The following is a 17,869-nucleotide window of genomic DNA, read 5'->3' as shown; positions in this document are numbered from 1 at the left end:
TTATGCTATTAATAAAATGTAGCATAATCTGGCCAAAAAAATAACCTTTGGTTTTATTAATAAATAAATAAATGTTCATTTAAAACCAGCACCGAATATGTTGTTAAAAAGAACCATTCATTGACCATATCATCATGCTGAAAACTAAGAATTAGAATAATTGTAATGTGACGGTCTTGGTGTGGAGATCTTAACCAGAGTAAGTAAGTGAGTGGCGGGTTAAGGTGACGTTTGAGCTGCTGCATATCCTCTTTAATCGCATGCCCCGCCCCCTTGCTGTGCTCCTCCTTCACCTTTCTCCATAGTAATGTTGACTTTCAGTCAGAAGATAATTCATAATGCAACATTGTAGATGAGGACTGAGGAGTAGTAGCCACCAGGTGAACACATATCGAAGGGTTAATGTGTAATTTGTCATTTGACTGCTCACTTTGTCCCCCAAACGTCCAACATGGACTGTCCCTCTGATGTACTCGTTCCTAATCCTGTCCAATCTTGTCACACCCAAAGAGAACCTCAACATCTTCAGTTCGGCTACCTCAAGCTCTGACTCCTGTCTCTTCTTCAGTGACACTGTCTCTAAACCATACAGCACAGCCGGTCTCACCACTGTCCTGTACACCTTCCACTTGATTCTTGCTGATATTTTCCTATCACACAGAACTCCTGACACCTCTCTCCACCCACTCCAACCTGCCTGCACTCGCTTCTTTACTTCTTTCCCACTCTCTCCATTACTCTGGACTGTTGACCCCAAGTACTTAAACTCCTGTACCTTCTTCACCTCTTCACCCTGTAACCTTACTGTTCCACTTCCCTCCCTTTCATTCACACACATGTACTCAGTCTTACTACGACTGACTTTCATTCCTCTTCTCTCCAGCGCAAACCTCCACCTCTCCAGGTTTTCCTCCACCTGCTCCCTGCTCTCACTACAGATCACAGTGTCATCTGCAAACATCATCGTCCAAGGAGACTCCTGTCTGACCTCCTCTGACAACTGGTCCATCACTATAGCAAACAGGAAGGGGCTCAGAGCCGATCCCTGATGCAGTCCCACCTCCACTGTGAACTCCTCTGTCTGACCTACAACATGTCCTGCACCACTCTAACATACTTCTCTGCTACTCCTGACTTCCTCATACAGTACCACAGCTCTTCTCTTGGCACCCTGTCATACGCTTTCTCTAAGTCTACAAACACACAGTGCAACTCCCTCTGACCATCCCTATACTTCTCCATCAACATTCTCAGAGCAAAAATTGCATCTGTTGTGCTCTTTCTGGGCATGAAGCCATACTGCTGCTCACAAATTTCCACCACCTTCCTTAACCTAGCTTCCACTACTCTTTCCCACAACTTCATTGTATGGCTCATCAACTTTATCCCCCTATAGTTGCTGCAACTCTGCACGTCACCCTTATTCTTAAAGATCGGCACTAACACACTCCTTATCCATTCCTCAGGCATCCTCTCACTTTCTAATACCCTGTTGAACAAACTAGTTAAAAATTCCACTGCTGCCTCTCCTAGACACTTCCAGACCTCTACCGGGATGTCGTCAGGACCAACTGCCTTTCCACTTTTCATCCTCTTCAAAGCCTTCCTGACTTCATCCTTTCTAATCTTATCTACTTCCTGTTCCACAGAGTTCACCCCTTCTACTCTTTTTTCCCTCTGATTTTCCTCATTCATCAGCTCCTCAAAGTATTCCTTCCATCTCCTCTGTACACTCTCCTCACTTGTGAGCACCCTTCCATCTCTATCCTTAATAATTCTAACTTGCTGCACATCCTTCCCATCTCGATCCCTCTGTCTAGCTAACCTGTACAAGTCCTTCTCTCCTTCTCTAGTGTCTAACCTAGTGTACAACTCATCATATGCCTTCTGCTTGGCCTTAGACACCTCCCTCTTCACTCTGCGCTGTAACTCCTTGTATTCCTGTCTATTCTCTTCAGTCCTGTCCATATCCCACTTCTTCTTGGCTAATCTCTTCCACTGGATACTATCCTGAACTTCCTCATTCCACCACCAAGTCTCCTTATCGTCTTTCCTCCTTCCAGATGACACACCCAGCACCTTTCTCCCTGTCTCCCTGATCACTTCTGCTGTAGTTTCCCAGTCATCCGGCAGCACTACCTGACCACCCAGAGCCTGCCTCAACTTCTGTCTAAATTCCTCACAACATTCCTCCTTTTTCAGCTTCCACCACTTAGTTTTCTTCTCTATCTTTGACCTCTTCCTCTTACAGACCATCAGAGTCATCCTACACACCACCATCCTATGCTGTCTGGCTACACTCTCTCCCACTACCACTTTACAGTCACTAATCTCTTTCAGATTGCCTCTTCTACAAAGGATGTAGTCTACCTGTGTTCTCCTACCTCCACTCTTGTAAGTCACTCTATGTTCCTCCCTCTTCTGAAAATAAGTGTTAACCACAGCCATGTCCATCCTCTTAGCAAAGTCTACTACCATCTGTCCTTCAAGCTTCCTTTCCTTAACTCCAAACTTGCCCATCACCTCCTCATCACCCGTGTTCCCCTCACCAACATGTCCATTAAAATCCGCTCCTATCACCACTCTCTCACCCTTGGGAATACTCTCAATCACCTCATCGAATCCACACCAGAATCTCTCTTTCTCCTCTAACTCACAACCTACCTGCGGGGCATAACCACTAACAACATTCAACATCACCCCTTCAATCTCTAACTTCAGACTCATCACCCTGTCTGACACTCTCTTCACCTCCAGAACATTCCTCACAACTCCTCCAGGACCACACCTACCCCATTTCTCTTACTATCCACACCATAATAAAACAGCTTGAATCCTGCTCCTATACTATGAGCCTTGCTACCCTTCCACTTGGTCTCCTGTACACAGTATATCCACCTTCCTTCTCTCCATCATATCAGCCAGCTCTCTACCTTTCCCTGTCATAGTACCAACATTCAGTCCCTATTCTCAGTCCTACACTCTTACCTTTCCTCTTCTCTCTCTGTCTGTGCACTCTCCTCCCTCCTCTACTTCTTCGACTGCTCACTTATCTCTTGTAATTTGGAACAGGCCACATGATTTATTCATCAGTGAAAGCTTTTGGAAGTGATTTGTTTATTAGATAATTAGCTCACAAAAAATGTTTTAAGGAAGGGATTTAAGGAAATAAAATACTTCAGATCCCTTTCATAACATCCCATTCATACTCACCGGAATTAAATGAAATGCTTTGGTGAGGTTTTAATAAAGATACTGTATGCCTTTTTACATTTTAAACATACTTTTGTAAAATCCTTGGGGTTCTGTGATCAAACTCTAGAAAGGCAATCCATAAATCCATCCACATATACACCGTAATCCATTCATCCATCATGTCCCCCCCAATAACTTTCTGGGAGTGTATTTTACATACGTTTGTAAAAATCCTTGTGCCTGATTAAACTGATAAACTCTCTTGATTTAAGCCACCATGTCCAGGATAAAACAGCTACTGAAGATGAATTAAAAGAATGAATGAACTGCCCACCTGTACATTGTCATGTTAATGAACGTGAAGGTTTGTACCACATGAAATGCAGAAGAAGCTTATCATTCCTTTCCATAGGCTAGGGCGTTCGGTAGCCTAGTGGTTAAGGTGTTGATCAGAAGGGTGTGAGTTCGATCCCAGGTCCACCAAGCTGCCACTTTTGGGCCCCGTGCAAGGCCCTTAACACTCAGTTGTATAAAAAAAATAGATAATGTACGTCGCTCTGGATAAAGGTGTCTGCTAAATGCTGGAAATGTAAATGTAGTTACTGTATGTTTGGGTTCATTTAACTAGTTTGTGACTGCATTTTAGCTTTGGCTATCCCATTAATACAAACAGTTTTTCAGGTTTGAACATATTCCTGTTATAACCAGTTCCTCCATACTGAGTCTTCTAGCAAGCTGTGACCCCAAGTCAAGTGAGAGATTTATGTCATAAGTAGAAAAGAAAAAAAAATCAAAAACGTTGAAAAGGAATATTCTTTGCTTTTATTTGCTTTGCTTTTATTTATGTTGCCAATAAATAGGGAAAATAAACATCTGTATAGAAAAGGAGAGATGTGAACTTTGCTTGTTAAAACGTGGCCAGTGACCACTTTTTAACAAGAATGATAACTTTTTCAGAACAAACCAGACTGTTTCAAGCTGCAGAACAGGCAGCATTTATATAATGCTAAAGAAACACAAGTGAACTCAAAGGAGGGAGGAGGGGATGACAGGATAGATACGTCCACTGTTTGTGCGAGTCGATATAACTTTGCTCACTTTATGGCACTGATCATAGATTAAGGGATATTTAAATGTGCATCATCCTTAAAGTGTTTATTTTAATGGCTTAACATCTCACCCATTTACCAAGATTTTCATGATTAATTCCCAGTTCTTCATTAATCCCAAACAGCCTTATGTTCAAGTCTTGTAAGGAAAGGTGCCACAAAAAAGTTTCTTATCTAAAAATGGTGAGAGTCTCTAGAAAACCCCCCTGGATGCAGTGAAGTCAGCAGATATGAGGAATTCCCCAGGGTTCCATTTCCCTGGCACGCAAGCCCTCTAGCGGATCACAGGAAGAAAAGGAAAAAACAAGAACAAGTGATCAGACACAGGCTGAGAAGTACCCTGAGACACAGTGATGAAACGTTTGTACTTTTATGTCCTTTCTGATGTGTTAGACTTACATATATGACTGACATTTCACTGAATGTCCAATAAAAACAAACACTACAAAAAGAGAAAATATCAAGCCAGTTTTTTCCTGATATTCATAAAAAACTTTGAGTTTGTTTCAGGTCTTGGTATGGTGCGATAAAAAAAATGCACATTAATACAAAGAAAGCACACAAACAAGTGTCAGAAAACACACACACACACACACCAAAGCATCACTTAACATTTAAATATGGCAACTAAAAGAAATGAAGCAACTAAAATCTGGCTCCATGATGGCAGACTGAGCACAGAAGGCAATAAGACATTCATTCATTATTTAAAACACTACACTTGTCACAAACACTCAATTGTGCTTGGACATAAGTATGTCTTGGAGTATAAGGAGTAAGGACATTTTGAAATATCAACTCTACTAGAGCTTTACATATTATTACATCTGCAGACATTAGGTCAGGGTAAATACACACAGTGAGGATTTAAAACAACTGTATACTTGCTCATTTATGCAATTACTGAATCAAACAATTGTGTGGCAGCAGCACAATGCAATACATCATGCTGATACAGGTAAAGAGCTGCAGTTAATGTTCACAGTCACCATGAGAATGGGCTAAAATGGGATCTCTGTGGCGTTGTTGGAACGTATGAGCTGGGTTGAGAATTTCAGAAACTCAATCACCTCCTGGCATTTTCACACACAATAGTCTCTAGAGTGAGAAAAAAAAAAACTCCTGACAGTCAAGAATAAAACTCTGAGGAATAAAACCATCATGGACACAGAATCACCCAAACTAAACATCTGAAGACTGGAAAAAGGGCAGGTACATTTTAAGTATTCAGTTGTCTGGTTTTAGTGAGTTTGTGCCCAGGATTCTTTATTTGAGCCTAAGATGCTTGTTCTTGGCTGACAGAAGAGAAACCTGATGTGTTCTCCTGCTGTGCTCTCCTGATGTTTTGTCTGTTCTCACATGCATTTCAGTTCACCACGGTTGTAAAGAGTGCTTATTTGAGTTACTGTATCTGTCATGTTGGCCATTCTCCTCTGATTGCTCTTACCAACAAGACCTTTTACTGAATTAAATCCTTTATTCTCATAAATACAAGTCAATTGTTTTGTATTCGTTTTGTCGCGCATTTATTAAAATATAATCGTTTTGCATTCATTTATTGTTCTGAGACGTAAGAGCTTGAAGATTCTCGCTTTCCTTTTTCCATGCTATTACTACTATGTACCTAAAGGCCATGCTCCTACAATATACATGCGACTAGTCTAACCGGGCTTTCAGAAACAGCAGCTGGATTAACCGCAGTAGGGTAGCTATATTGTCTTCGATAGGAAAGATGCAGACATCGCAGCCTGTCGGACACTTATGTGGAAGTTGTCAATCACATGATTAAAGCAAAAGCACATGCACTCATCATGCTGCATCGTGCTCACAAGAAAAAAAGAAAGAAAGAATATAATAATACATGGCCTCTTAGGACTTCCGTAGTAAAGTCATGGAAACTGTTGTGTGTAAAGATTAGCAGTTTCTGAAACACTCTAACCTGCTCATCTGGCACTAACATCCACAGCACAATAAACCTCTATCTGCATGACTGTGTATGTTGTGCTTCTGTTGTACAACTGGTTAGTTAGGTAATTGCATGAATGTGTAAGTGTCGAGGTGTTCCTAATGAAGTGTCAGCAAGAGTATGTTTGGTTTTAATCTGGAATTAAAAAGCTCTTTAGTGTTCTAGTGTTTTCTCAACTTATCTGGAGCACTAAACGAGAGGAAGCATCTTCCTTCTGAGCTGCGAGTAATCCTCGTGATTAACAGCATGCCTGCCTGAGCTACACAAAGCTCTCAAGATGTGCTGTTCTGCTTTATATAATCAGCAAGATAAGCCAGAGCTAAACAATTCTTTTTACACATCATAACAGGTCTCTGTAGTCTGTAGACATAACTTAGTAAGCAGCCAGTGTTTATCATGTAAATAACAGAAAAAACTGGATGGTTGTTGAGGCAATCAGTGATGTTCAGCACTACAAGCTGAGCCCAGACACAGGGGTGCCAACATGACTAACATTAAAAACACTAGCAGAAATTTAATAAAGAAAAAATCGACAGCACAGATCCTTATGAATAAGTAAATATGTTAGCGGAGGTTACTTTTAGCACGCTAATACAGCAATATCATAAGGAAATTACCAAAAAAACAAAGAAATCTGAAAGAACCACACATTTTACTCTGCTGAACTGTTTATGTAAAAATATTTGCCCCTTTTGCTACTGGCTTATAAGACTAAGTTTTATGAACTGAGAGGACAAAGTTAGCCTAGACAAATTTAGAAGAAAGAAATAGCATCTGCAATGGAGCCTTTATGTGCTGCATCATTTCCCCTTCAGTGAATTGGCATTTCCAAAGGCAGGATTATATTTGCCTTTGGTCTGAGTGCTGCTTTAACTGAAAAATGCTGTTTTCCGGTGTCTCCCATGTCACTGTAGCAAGGGATCACAAATGACCCCTAACGAAATTCAAGACTACATTCCTCTCTGAATGTTGGCACATCTGCCTAGAGCTGCTGGTATACGGAAAACATTCTGGAGCAGAAACCCAAATGATTCCTCAAAAAAATTCTGGCCGTGTTCTGATCACCTTACCCGTGGAAAGGGTTTAGATGTCTAACGCATGCGCATGTGCAAGCTGTGCTTGGGGCCGTCCACCCTCTCCAGCTTCTCAAAATGCTTCCTGGCATTACGAATGTTGATGAGGGTTGCAGCAGAGGCTAGATGCAAAAGAACAACAAGAAGAAAAGAGAGGAAGGGGAGAGAAGAAAGAGTGAGAAAGAATACAAAACCCAGAAAACTACCATTTCTGCATCTACAAGCATCATATAAAATCTTACCATCACCCTGCAACACCCCAACACACACCCAAACACCCCAACACACACCACCCTTAAACACACACAAGCACAGACTCCCACCCAAACACACACACTGTCCCTCACTGGCCCCCAACACATACACCCCAACAAAGACTCCCACCCAAACACATACACTGCCCCTCACTGGCCCCCAACACACACACCTCAACATAGACTCCCACCCAAACACACACACTGGCCCCCAACACACACCTCAACATAGACTCCCACTCAAACACTGCCCCTCACTGGCCCCCAACACACACACCCCAACATAGACTCCCACTCAAACACTGCCCCTCACTGGCCCCCAACACACACACCCCAACATAGACTCCCACCCAAACACACATACCACCCCTCACTGGCCACACACACCCACACCCACACACAACAGTTTTCTAAGTGAAGCCCGTGATAACCACAGCAGAGTAGCTCTTACGGATGGAAGGGTCGGACATGATCACCATGACGTAGGTGTTGGAGGTGAACACGTCAATGAAAGCAGCAAAGTTGGAGTTGCGCACTTCCATGCTCTGGAAGGAAGCAGCCAATTTACTGTGGGATTAAAGACAAAAATGTTCAGTATCAAAACCATCACAATGTTTATAAGAAGCAGAGAAGGCGAATAAAAATGTAAAGAACCCAAAAAGTCACCTGCAGCTCAACTTAAACTGTTTAATAATGTTGCTGATCTTCTCAAAGCGGTGAGCGTCCCGCTGTTCCTTGCACTGATAGTGAGAGATCACCTGAAAAGTAAAGACGAACATAAGAGAGAATCTGAAATGAAAGAACACAGCTCCATGCTGTCCTTTAGCTGTCACTTATGTTACAGATCAGATTGTTGCCAGATGTCTGTGACTCTACACATCAAAAATTACCTTTGTTGCTTGCCTTAACTGTTGCTACAAAATACCACCCTTTACCAAACGGTCAACATTCGCTCATACGGAGATGTGAGAATGTTTCTTATCTTTTTTAAGCTACTATTTCCTAACTATATCTACGGCTTCACCTAAACACAGCTATAAAAGCAGTAAGTCAAGAAGAAGAGAAGATAAGTGACTTGAATTGAATGTCATGCTTACCAGAAAGGTGGCTCTTTCAAAAAGCAGGACCTCATCTGCTTCAATGATCTGGGCAAAATTGCGCAAATTGGACTCAAGCTGCTGTACATTTGGGATTAGCTGGTAGACAATGCTGGACCACGCCTATACACACACACACACACACACACACACACACCAGTCAAAAAGACACAAAACCAGTGGTCATGTCAGCATAGCTATACATGCTCACATAACTGCACAGGAAGCAAGCAGCATGTCGTCTAGAAAATGAACACTCAATCCAGACATTAGAGGAAAAGCTTACAGAATGTAGGATTCTGATGTGATAATGGTTGTGCTAAAGTTTATTGTAAGACATTGATATAAACTACAAACTGATCTATAGGAATTATGGGGTTGTGGTCAAGCATCAGCTGTGCACACAGAGGATGAGGGTCATAGAGAACTGAACTCAAGTCATTTTAGTCGAAGCCAGATGGAGATGTACCTTCTCTTATTTAACTACAAAAAATACAGCAAGGCTTTTCAACTCTACTTCTAGAAAATGCAGAACAGTCAGGTGTGTTTTTGCATTTTGGTGTTTAGTCAGTTTATCTTCTCTCTGAGGATGGATGTTTGGAATATGTTAATTGTTGTTGTGTCTTTATTTAATCCTGGTTAAATACTAACTAACTAATATACAAGCCGACATGAGTTACTCTAGTGTTTAATGTTCTGCCGATAAAACTTCTGAACATATGTGTCCTGTAGCTACAGCACGCATGATCAGACGTGTCGGAGTTGTGAAGCTAACACGGAATTCGAATGTTACCTTATAGAGTGTCTCATCCCAAATGGAGGTTCTAAAGCAGGTACATAACAGCGGGCGTGAAAGTCTCTTCAGGTCTTCCTCACGTTCTTTAAAGATCTGCAATAACACGTGGTGAGCACAGTTATTGAGACTTGATGACTTAATGCCATAACATTACTGTGATCAATTATGTCATAATACAGTGCTGGTATTGCAGCATATTTTTTAATACATAATTAATTGAATTTGTTTCAGAAATTTGTAGAATTAAATTTTTTTGCCAAATACCCTCCCTCCTTTTCAGCGTTATATATTTTGGATGTTCATTGGTTGTTATGATACATTTTGAAATTGTATTTATTTATTTTGTATTGTTTATGGAGACAGTTTCCTAACCAGGTCCCTCTGATCTTCCTGAACCAGGTCCATTTTGTGCACTAAGCAGAAGACTTTAGCATCAGGTGAATTCTGAAGGATGGCTTCCAAGCAGGACTGGTAGTAATGCATGTCCTTCTCCAACTCACGGCTCTCCACGTCAAACACGTAGATCAGCACCTCCACGTTGCGGAAGATATTATCTCTCTGACTGGTGAAGTAGTTCTCCATGAAGGTATCCTGCCTACAGACAAAAAAATGTGTGAGCAAATGAAAACAACGTGTGCAGCTACACACTGATCATATCCAGCACTCTACAAAGGTAGTAGTTGTCCTAATAGAGTGGAAATCAACACCCTAAATTTGGAAATTTTTGGATTTACGGTCATTGTTTATTTAAACAACCTAAAATATATATTTTCCAGTGTAATGTGATTCCACACAGTAGTGATGATGCTTGTCTGATTCAACAAACAACCCGCTATTCAGTAATGAACCTGAGCAATGCAAACAAATCTAAATGTCTTTTATTCTTCAAGAACACAGAAGAAAAAATGCACCACAATCATATACTTACACCATAAAAAGTACATGGGATTTGGAATTTGGATTTAATATCAATAATATAGAAAATATCAAAATAAGAGAACAAATTGGAAACACTTTTCTGGAATATTGTTAACCTTTATTGTGCAAAATGTGAAGGAATATTAGCTGTGGGTTTTAAAACTGATCTACTAGCATGTTTACATAAATAACCAAGACACCTGAGCAAAGGCTTTCATGTTGCTGGAAAACACAGCGATAAGAACTAGAGCACAGTAACGGCTGCGGCATAAAAGAAGATTAAGAACTCAAACTTTTAAGGGTTTCAAGCTGTAGAAAATTAGCAGGAAGTGTAGAAGTCCTTGTTTTCATTAATCCTTGTCATCACTAGTTTCCTACACGGCTCTGGTGTGATCTTGGTCCACTCTTCTTCTAGTCTGTTCCACAATTCAGTAATTTTATTGGGTTCATTAGCAATAATTTTGTTTTTCCATGGACCGATTTTGTGGTTTTAATGTTACGGCCGAATGATGAAAATTTAAAAGTTTATGTACTAGAACAGTAACAGCTCATGAATGAAGTTTATATAGTGGCATAATAGTGAGCTTGAGAATCTGTTTATACAGTGATATATTTTTTATATATTTATATAGTGAGCTTGAGAATCTGTAACTAAATGATACTTTACATGTTTAATATTTTGGCTTGGTTATGTTTGTCACGTATTAAGAAGCAACAGTAGTTTCAGTGTTACATTTCTGACATGTTTTTATACAAATAATGCAATGCCATAGAACTAGTCTGATGTCTCCACAATCTGGCCTTCGTTTTTAATTTGCCAAACTTTATTGTGGCATTTTATGCCAAAGATTTTGCATAGATTTTTGATTGGGCTTATATCAGGATTCTGAATTGACCACAAGGAACTGCTTTAGTTGTTGCCAAAGGAACTTCTGATAGATGTTTTTAAACCATCAAATCTCCCAAACCACTCTACTGTAACTATTAGTGCAACTGTGAACAATCTTACTATTATTAGATTACATTGAGGTACTGAGATACTAGCATAAAGCCAGAAAAATCTGACATTTTAAAGGAAAAAGAAACTTGACTTTCACTACACCAATTTTTTTGTAATGAAAAAAAAAAAAATAACTTGAAATAATAATAAAAAAAGACCACCCATGTGTCCCTGCTCGGTGCTCTTGCTAAACAGGAATTTGTTGGAAAAAAAAAGAAAATCTTTCAGGAGCTTATAGCGGTGTTGTTAAGTGTTTCACAAAAATGTGCAGGCATGTTTAGCAGGTATTTTATCTTAAACCCAAGAAGCAGTCTTCAACATCATCGAGGCGGTGCACTCACCCTCCACAGTCCCACAGGTTCAGCACCAGATTGCCCAGAAAGCGCACATGGGAGTGCTCCACATCAACTGCAGAGAAAAGCAAGAAGAAGTGAGCATGTACCTAAAGTAACACCTGAACCTGCAATGGAACTGGAAAAAGTAAACAGATGAGAAATAGACGGTTAAGACAAGATATTAAAGATCACAGGCTCCTGCTGCAGTCCTCGTTCTTAATACAATGATGTGGTGATCTGGAAAAACCTGTGCCAGAATTGTAGCCAAAAATTCTTACCAATTTTCGTTTTAGACACCAATGTGATTTATAAAAAAAAAAAAAAAAAAAACACAACACTGACTGATTTTTCTATTTAAATGATGCAAGCAATAACACAACAGTCTGTGCCGTTGTATAACAAATTTTATTCCACAGCACCATGTTCATCATTAGATTACAAGTGCTGGGGGCATTGAGTTTATCAGGCCATGCTCCCAAGCTCATATCTTAATATATGCTTGAATATTCAGAGGGGTTTATATAGTGTTATTTCTTCAGTAGCTTCTTTTATGTTAGAAATATATTTTAAGGACTTTCCCCACTGATGTCATCGAGTCCAGTTCTACTTCTGTATTTATTAATGGTTGCCATTACTGTGTCTATGCTTTTTAACTGTTTATATTTCCATATTTAATATAATGGAATGTCTCAAAGGTAAGTTCATTCATCTTACCGATGATATAACAGCAGCTATAAAGAGCTGGTCCCAAGCCAGCCCCTCTTCTCTCTCATCAAGTCAATTATAAAACTCTCCTTTCCCCTGAAGACTGTCTTACTGTCTCAGAAGTCTCAGTGTCACAAAAAGATCTCTGTCAATCGACTGACTCCCTGATCGGTGTCTTAGTTTCAGAATCAGACATCAGGCCCACGTACCTCTGATGCATACGGCAAACAAAACTGTTTCAAAGTCATCACTTGATTGGCTGGATTCTACACCATTTCTGGGTGCAGTGCGCGTCAATTTTTTTAACGACCTGACTGGAAACAAAGCGGTTGTGGCGCTTTACTTCAGTCATAGAAAAAGCTGTAGTGTTTACTGTGACACTGAGCGCTTTATGAGGATCATCTGGATTTTCAAATGATTTCAAGTTCATGGTAAAGACTCATTTGATAATGTTTCATTTGCACAATTTCATTGCTGTTACAATCTATAGTTGCACATCAGTCTGTTTCTGTAGTGATGTTAACAACGTAGAGACATTTCAACACCCCCTAAAAATTGATGTTGGACAAAGCAAACTGTGATTGGTTGCTTTACATGTCACTCTCTTTGGTGATCCTTAACCAGTAAAAGCTGCAATGGAGTCCAGACCTTCTAAAGTTCTGGCTAAGCAGGTCTATCCGTGCCCTGACTACTGAAGTGAAGAGCTGATTGAGATGCAGCTGAAATATTAATCCACACTCTCTGACCTGAGATATTAAAACATTTAGCCCTGCTGTGGCATAATATCTGCACTAATGTTTAATTAATTTTTCAGTTGTAATGTATGTTATAAAACATTTTTAATGGACATTTGCACTGGCCACTTTGCACATCCTGCATTAATGTACAATTAGTGTTGCTATTATTATTTCCTTCTAATTGTTTGTTTTTTGTAAATCTGTATGCTTATACACATTTATTTTTTATTTATAACCTTTGTTTCTTATATTTATGCCGTTCTATATTATTACTATGCACCCACACACCAAGACAAATTCCTGAACATGTAAACCCTATAGTACATGGTGATAATCCTGATTCTGATAACAAAAAACAATGAAAGGCCCCTTTGCTTTATCTTGATAATAGAACAGTTCCACCAAGATTTTGCAATTTTGTGATCTTAGAAATTAATGCAAAATCAAGCAAATTCAATCTTTCAAAATGACTGCAGCTTTGGGCCAAGAAACACATTACAACTCATGTCACATGTTCAGACAAAGCCACGTGTTGAACATAAGGACTGCTTTCATTTCATGTGTCAATAGTCCAATAGTTTAAAAGAAGAATCCTGTGCTTGTAATTTCACCAGTTCAAGCAGTTTTTCCATAAAAAAAGGCTCAAAAAACACTCCTTCAAAATCAAGCATTTATGGTTGTAACAATCATAAAAAGCTCAGTGGGATCCTGATGGGACTGATCGAAGCTATTCTGTAGCGTGTAGAGTCTGTTAATCATTCAGATCCAATGAAACCATGAACAGGATTTTGACTGAAAAGCTTTAAACTTGTTAACACTGGTACAAGAGCCATAAGATTATGTTTTCCAAAAGAGGAACCAAATAACTAGTTGGTTGTTCATGTTTTACTGTCTTACTTGTGGCTCCCAGTCGGCGAGTGTCTCTGGCAATGTAGTTGGCGAAGATGATTGATCTCATGCTGGTCTTTCCTGAACCACTTTTCCCCATCAGTAACACCTAAAAACATGAACAACTCAGCAGGCAGAAGCTTCATCTGTGTCATTAAAAAAGCTTCTCATTTATCACTATGTAAAAGAGACATACAGATGCATTTTATTCCAAAACTTCTGCACTAAATTGTGTATTATTCAGAGTAAATAATTCTCTTTTTTCTGATTTTGCTCACTGGTTTGTTTTAATTTCTGTGTTAAAATGTTTGTGTAAAATCACCTTTTTCTTCATGGCTGTACTTGACATCTCCCCTGTCAGTGAGCTTACTGTGAAAAGTACCAACCGAGAACAAGAGAGAATCTCCTGCAGTCTTCAACACTGCAACAGAAGAAAAACAGTAGTGCAATCAGAGAAACAGGTCGAATCAGCTTTTTTAACCGCAAAAAACAAATTTCAGCATCTACACAAAACACAATGAGGAGATGACGACCGCAGACCAAAAACGACACCATTCACCACACTATACAGCAGGTCGAAAAATTCAGGAACCAGTCAAAGTAAAACTCCACAGACTTCAGTTTGTATTTATTATTTAAGACATATGTGTTCAGTCTTTCGCACTACATGTCCTCTCAGCTGCTTAAAAAAAGCTGTTCACACATTCCTTTTGATTTCCTGACTTTTTAGACACCCTGATGAAGAAACTCATTTTGTGGATTTTGCAATTTTGGAGTCACTTTATCATCCAGATCCAAAAGTCTTTCCACAATTCACTTAACCCCAAGCTACTGACGTTCTAAACTGCTTTTAATCCCGGGCAGAAGAATGTTTGACGCTGTAAGTTAAAAGTGGGCTCAGAATGGCTTTTTAGTCAGGGTTCTGAAATCCTGCTCTGAAGTGTTAATACTGCGATGCCAAACGTGTATGGCGTGAAAGGAACAGAAACCCAACGAGAAACTGAACAGTGTGTGCCTCATCACATGCTTTGTACAGTCACAGAAACCCTGCGTGTTGTGTAAACAGCATTTGAATTATTTGAGGGGAAAATAAAAATCATTCCAAAGTTGTTTTTTTTTAAATTTCAGTATAATTCTTAAAGATTGACCAAATGTCAAGTCAGTATTTCTAACTCCTGTTCAAGTGCAAGACAATTTGTTATTTAAAGCAGTCACGCTCTGTATTTATCCAATCATGTTTGATAAAACTAAAACCAGAATAAGAACATTAACCAATTAACCATTAGCCAACTCCATGTGGTCTTTTGCATCTATACAACATTTATCAGACTGTATATTTATAATCACACCCTCCAGTGTCACCCACATGAGGATGAGGTTCCCCTTTGAGTCTGGTTCCTCTCAAGGCTTCTTCCTTTACCATCAAGGGAGTTTTTCCTTGCCACAGTCACCTGAGTCACCTCAGACTTGCTCATTGGGGATAAATACAAACACATTTAAATATATCTAACATTAATCTTGAATTTTTTATTATAATTAATCTTTATAATAACCTTTTGTTTTATGTTTATGTTCTTGTAAAGCTGCTTCGAGACAATGTCCATTGTAAAAAGTGCTATACAAATAAATTTTAATTAAATTTAATTAACCCTCTGGAAAGTCTGAACATTGTGAAACATCAAAGAAAAAAATAATAATAACCCTGGATTCCCGTAACATGGGGTTAAAAAGTAAATTAAATAAGTTGCAAATAATTATATGGCTGGAGAATGAGTTCATGATTTATTTAAATACAAAATAAAGGAAGTCCCAGAATCTGCCATGTTTGGGAGCTCCCACTGTAGAGTAAATCCAATGTAAATAAAATCCTACAATGCAATAACTTACATTGTCTATATAGTCTAAATACCCTGTCCTAGCGAGACAAAAGAATACCCAGAATGCACTTTGAGTTTTGTAGCGTTTGAGGCTGAGTTGAGAAATAGCAGTCACGTGACGACACGATCACAAGTTGGCTGTCGTGTGACAAAGTTGTTAATCATCAGAGTATTGACACACCGAGAATGTTATGCAAAAAAAATAAACATATCTTATCCTAATATAACGTTCTAATTACCCGAGTCTACATCTAATTATGGAGTCGGAGGCCGTTTCTAAAAATAAGACGGAAGCCATAATAAGAGTGTTAGGCTGAGTATAAAGAAGCTACAGCTAGCTTAGCGAGATGGCTAGTTAAAAGCACAGTACATTGTTTTTACATTAAGTGTAAACCCAAGTGAAACTGGGAATCGGTCGAAATTACATTTATTATCTCGATTATTTAAGATAATTTAAGTTAACGTTAACTTACAGCATTAGCCAACAATCAGCTTGCACAGCTAGTTAGCTCCTTATTCTACTAGCTACCATTAGCTAAAAGTCTTCGTTATGTTAATTTAATATTAAAACAAAACCGTTAACTAAAATTCTTTTTTTAAAACTACATTCCTTTATATTACACTATTACCTGGCGGTATTACGAGGCGTAATGAACAGGTTATGTGTTTAAACTGGTTAGTTCAGTTAGCTATGGAGCTTGACATCATAACTGTTCCTGAGAAAATCAGACATACACGAACGAAAATAGACAAGTACCTTATCCTCAGTTGCTGGATTCTTCTTCCTATAAAATAGCATCCATAAACAGCTCGATTGTTAAAACCTTAAAGCCATTAAGATCCCCATTTCATGATTTATTTAGGCTGTAAAAGCACTACTCCAAAAATTGCCTTAAAATAACCAGAGCATGTGACCAATTGTAAACATGGGGTGCGTTTAAGGAGCCAAAGGGTGCGCTGATAAAACGCAGTAAGAGTTCTGCGCAGACCCACTCAACCTGAAATAATATTTACCTATGAAAAGGAAATCCCTGAACATCAATAAAAACAAATCCTTCTCAGTTATCATTGGTGCAACAATAAATTGACAAATTGTATATATTAATTTTGCAGCAAAAATCAGTATGGGGTATAAATATTTAGCTCTGGGCTGTTCTGACTGCTTTGACTCTCACACTGTACCTTACTGATCTGTCATATATTCTGTATTCTTATTTATTACTCATACTGTGATGTCTTGTACAGTCTGTTTTGTCTTGTCTTGTATAGTCCAAGCTAAATGTATAGCATAGTGTTATTATTGTCTGTACTTTTGAGAGTCACAAACTGGAACCAAATTCCTTGTGTGTGTCAACACAATTGGCCAATAAACCTGATTCGGATTCTGATTCTAATAAGTGTCCTACACAACAGATGTACTTAAAGTATGAATAAGGTGACTTAAGGTGACTTTTAATAAAAATGTTAATATTAAAATGGAAAACTCCCTCAATTACAACTAAAAGAGGTGTGTCTTATTAATCTCTTGTAGTAATACAATTCTGCTTAGGTTTCGAGTCACTGGGTATGAAACGGGGGATCCTAGTTTTGTATCATTTAATTGGTAATTTATTGACAGTCCTTTTTGTATCATTTATTCATCATGTGATCATGGCATGGAGTTTTCTCATTCTTTTCTTCTTTCATTTTATTTATTTATTTACTTACTTACTTCAAATATTATTAAAAAATTTAAATAGTTAAAATTCTGCTTTCCTAAATTCGGTGTTGGAAAATTATTATTATTTTTTTAGAAGGACTAAATGACGTCCCAGTTGGAATTATACATACATCTCTCTAAGCATGCTTTGGATCCTTTAAGCTGTAATATCATCCATTCATGCTCATTCAGTGTGACATTTACCAGATGTCATATCCTA

The 17,869-nt window shown here is 38.8% G+C and overlaps 1 protein-coding gene across 1 annotated transcript; it reads right to left on the bottom strand.

Annotated features, from left to right (window-relative positions):
* Nucleotides 1-3,994: 3,994 nt before the first annotated feature.
* Nucleotides 3,995-16,890, bottom strand: rraga (Ras-related GTP binding A). Its single transcript, XM_060885092.1, has 11 exons — nucleotides 16,708-16,890; nucleotides 14,396-14,494; nucleotides 14,083-14,182; nucleotides 11,750-11,816; nucleotides 9,863-10,085; nucleotides 9,488-9,583; nucleotides 8,695-8,817; nucleotides 8,264-8,355; nucleotides 8,049-8,164; nucleotides 7,341-7,465; nucleotides 3,995-4,578 (listed from the first exon to the last, which is right to left on the bottom strand). The coding sequence occupies exons 2-10, from the start codon at nucleotides 14,420-14,422 to the stop codon at nucleotides 7,362-7,364; spliced, it is 948 nt and encodes a 315-aa protein (XP_060741075.1). The 5' UTR covers nucleotides 14,423-14,494; nucleotides 16,708-16,890; the 3' UTR covers nucleotides 3,995-4,578; nucleotides 7,341-7,361.
* Nucleotides 16,891-17,869: the final 979 nt, after the last annotated feature.

Source organism: Tachysurus vachellii, chromosome 13, assembly GCF_030014155.1.
Source record: "Tachysurus vachellii isolate PV-2020 chromosome 13, HZAU_Pvac_v1, whole genome shotgun sequence".
Classification (NCBI taxonomy): Eukaryota; Metazoa; Chordata; class Actinopteri; order Siluriformes; family Bagridae; genus Tachysurus; species Tachysurus vachellii.
Note: the sequence above shows the minus strand (reverse complement) of the source record. Positions and strands in the feature narration are given on the sequence as shown.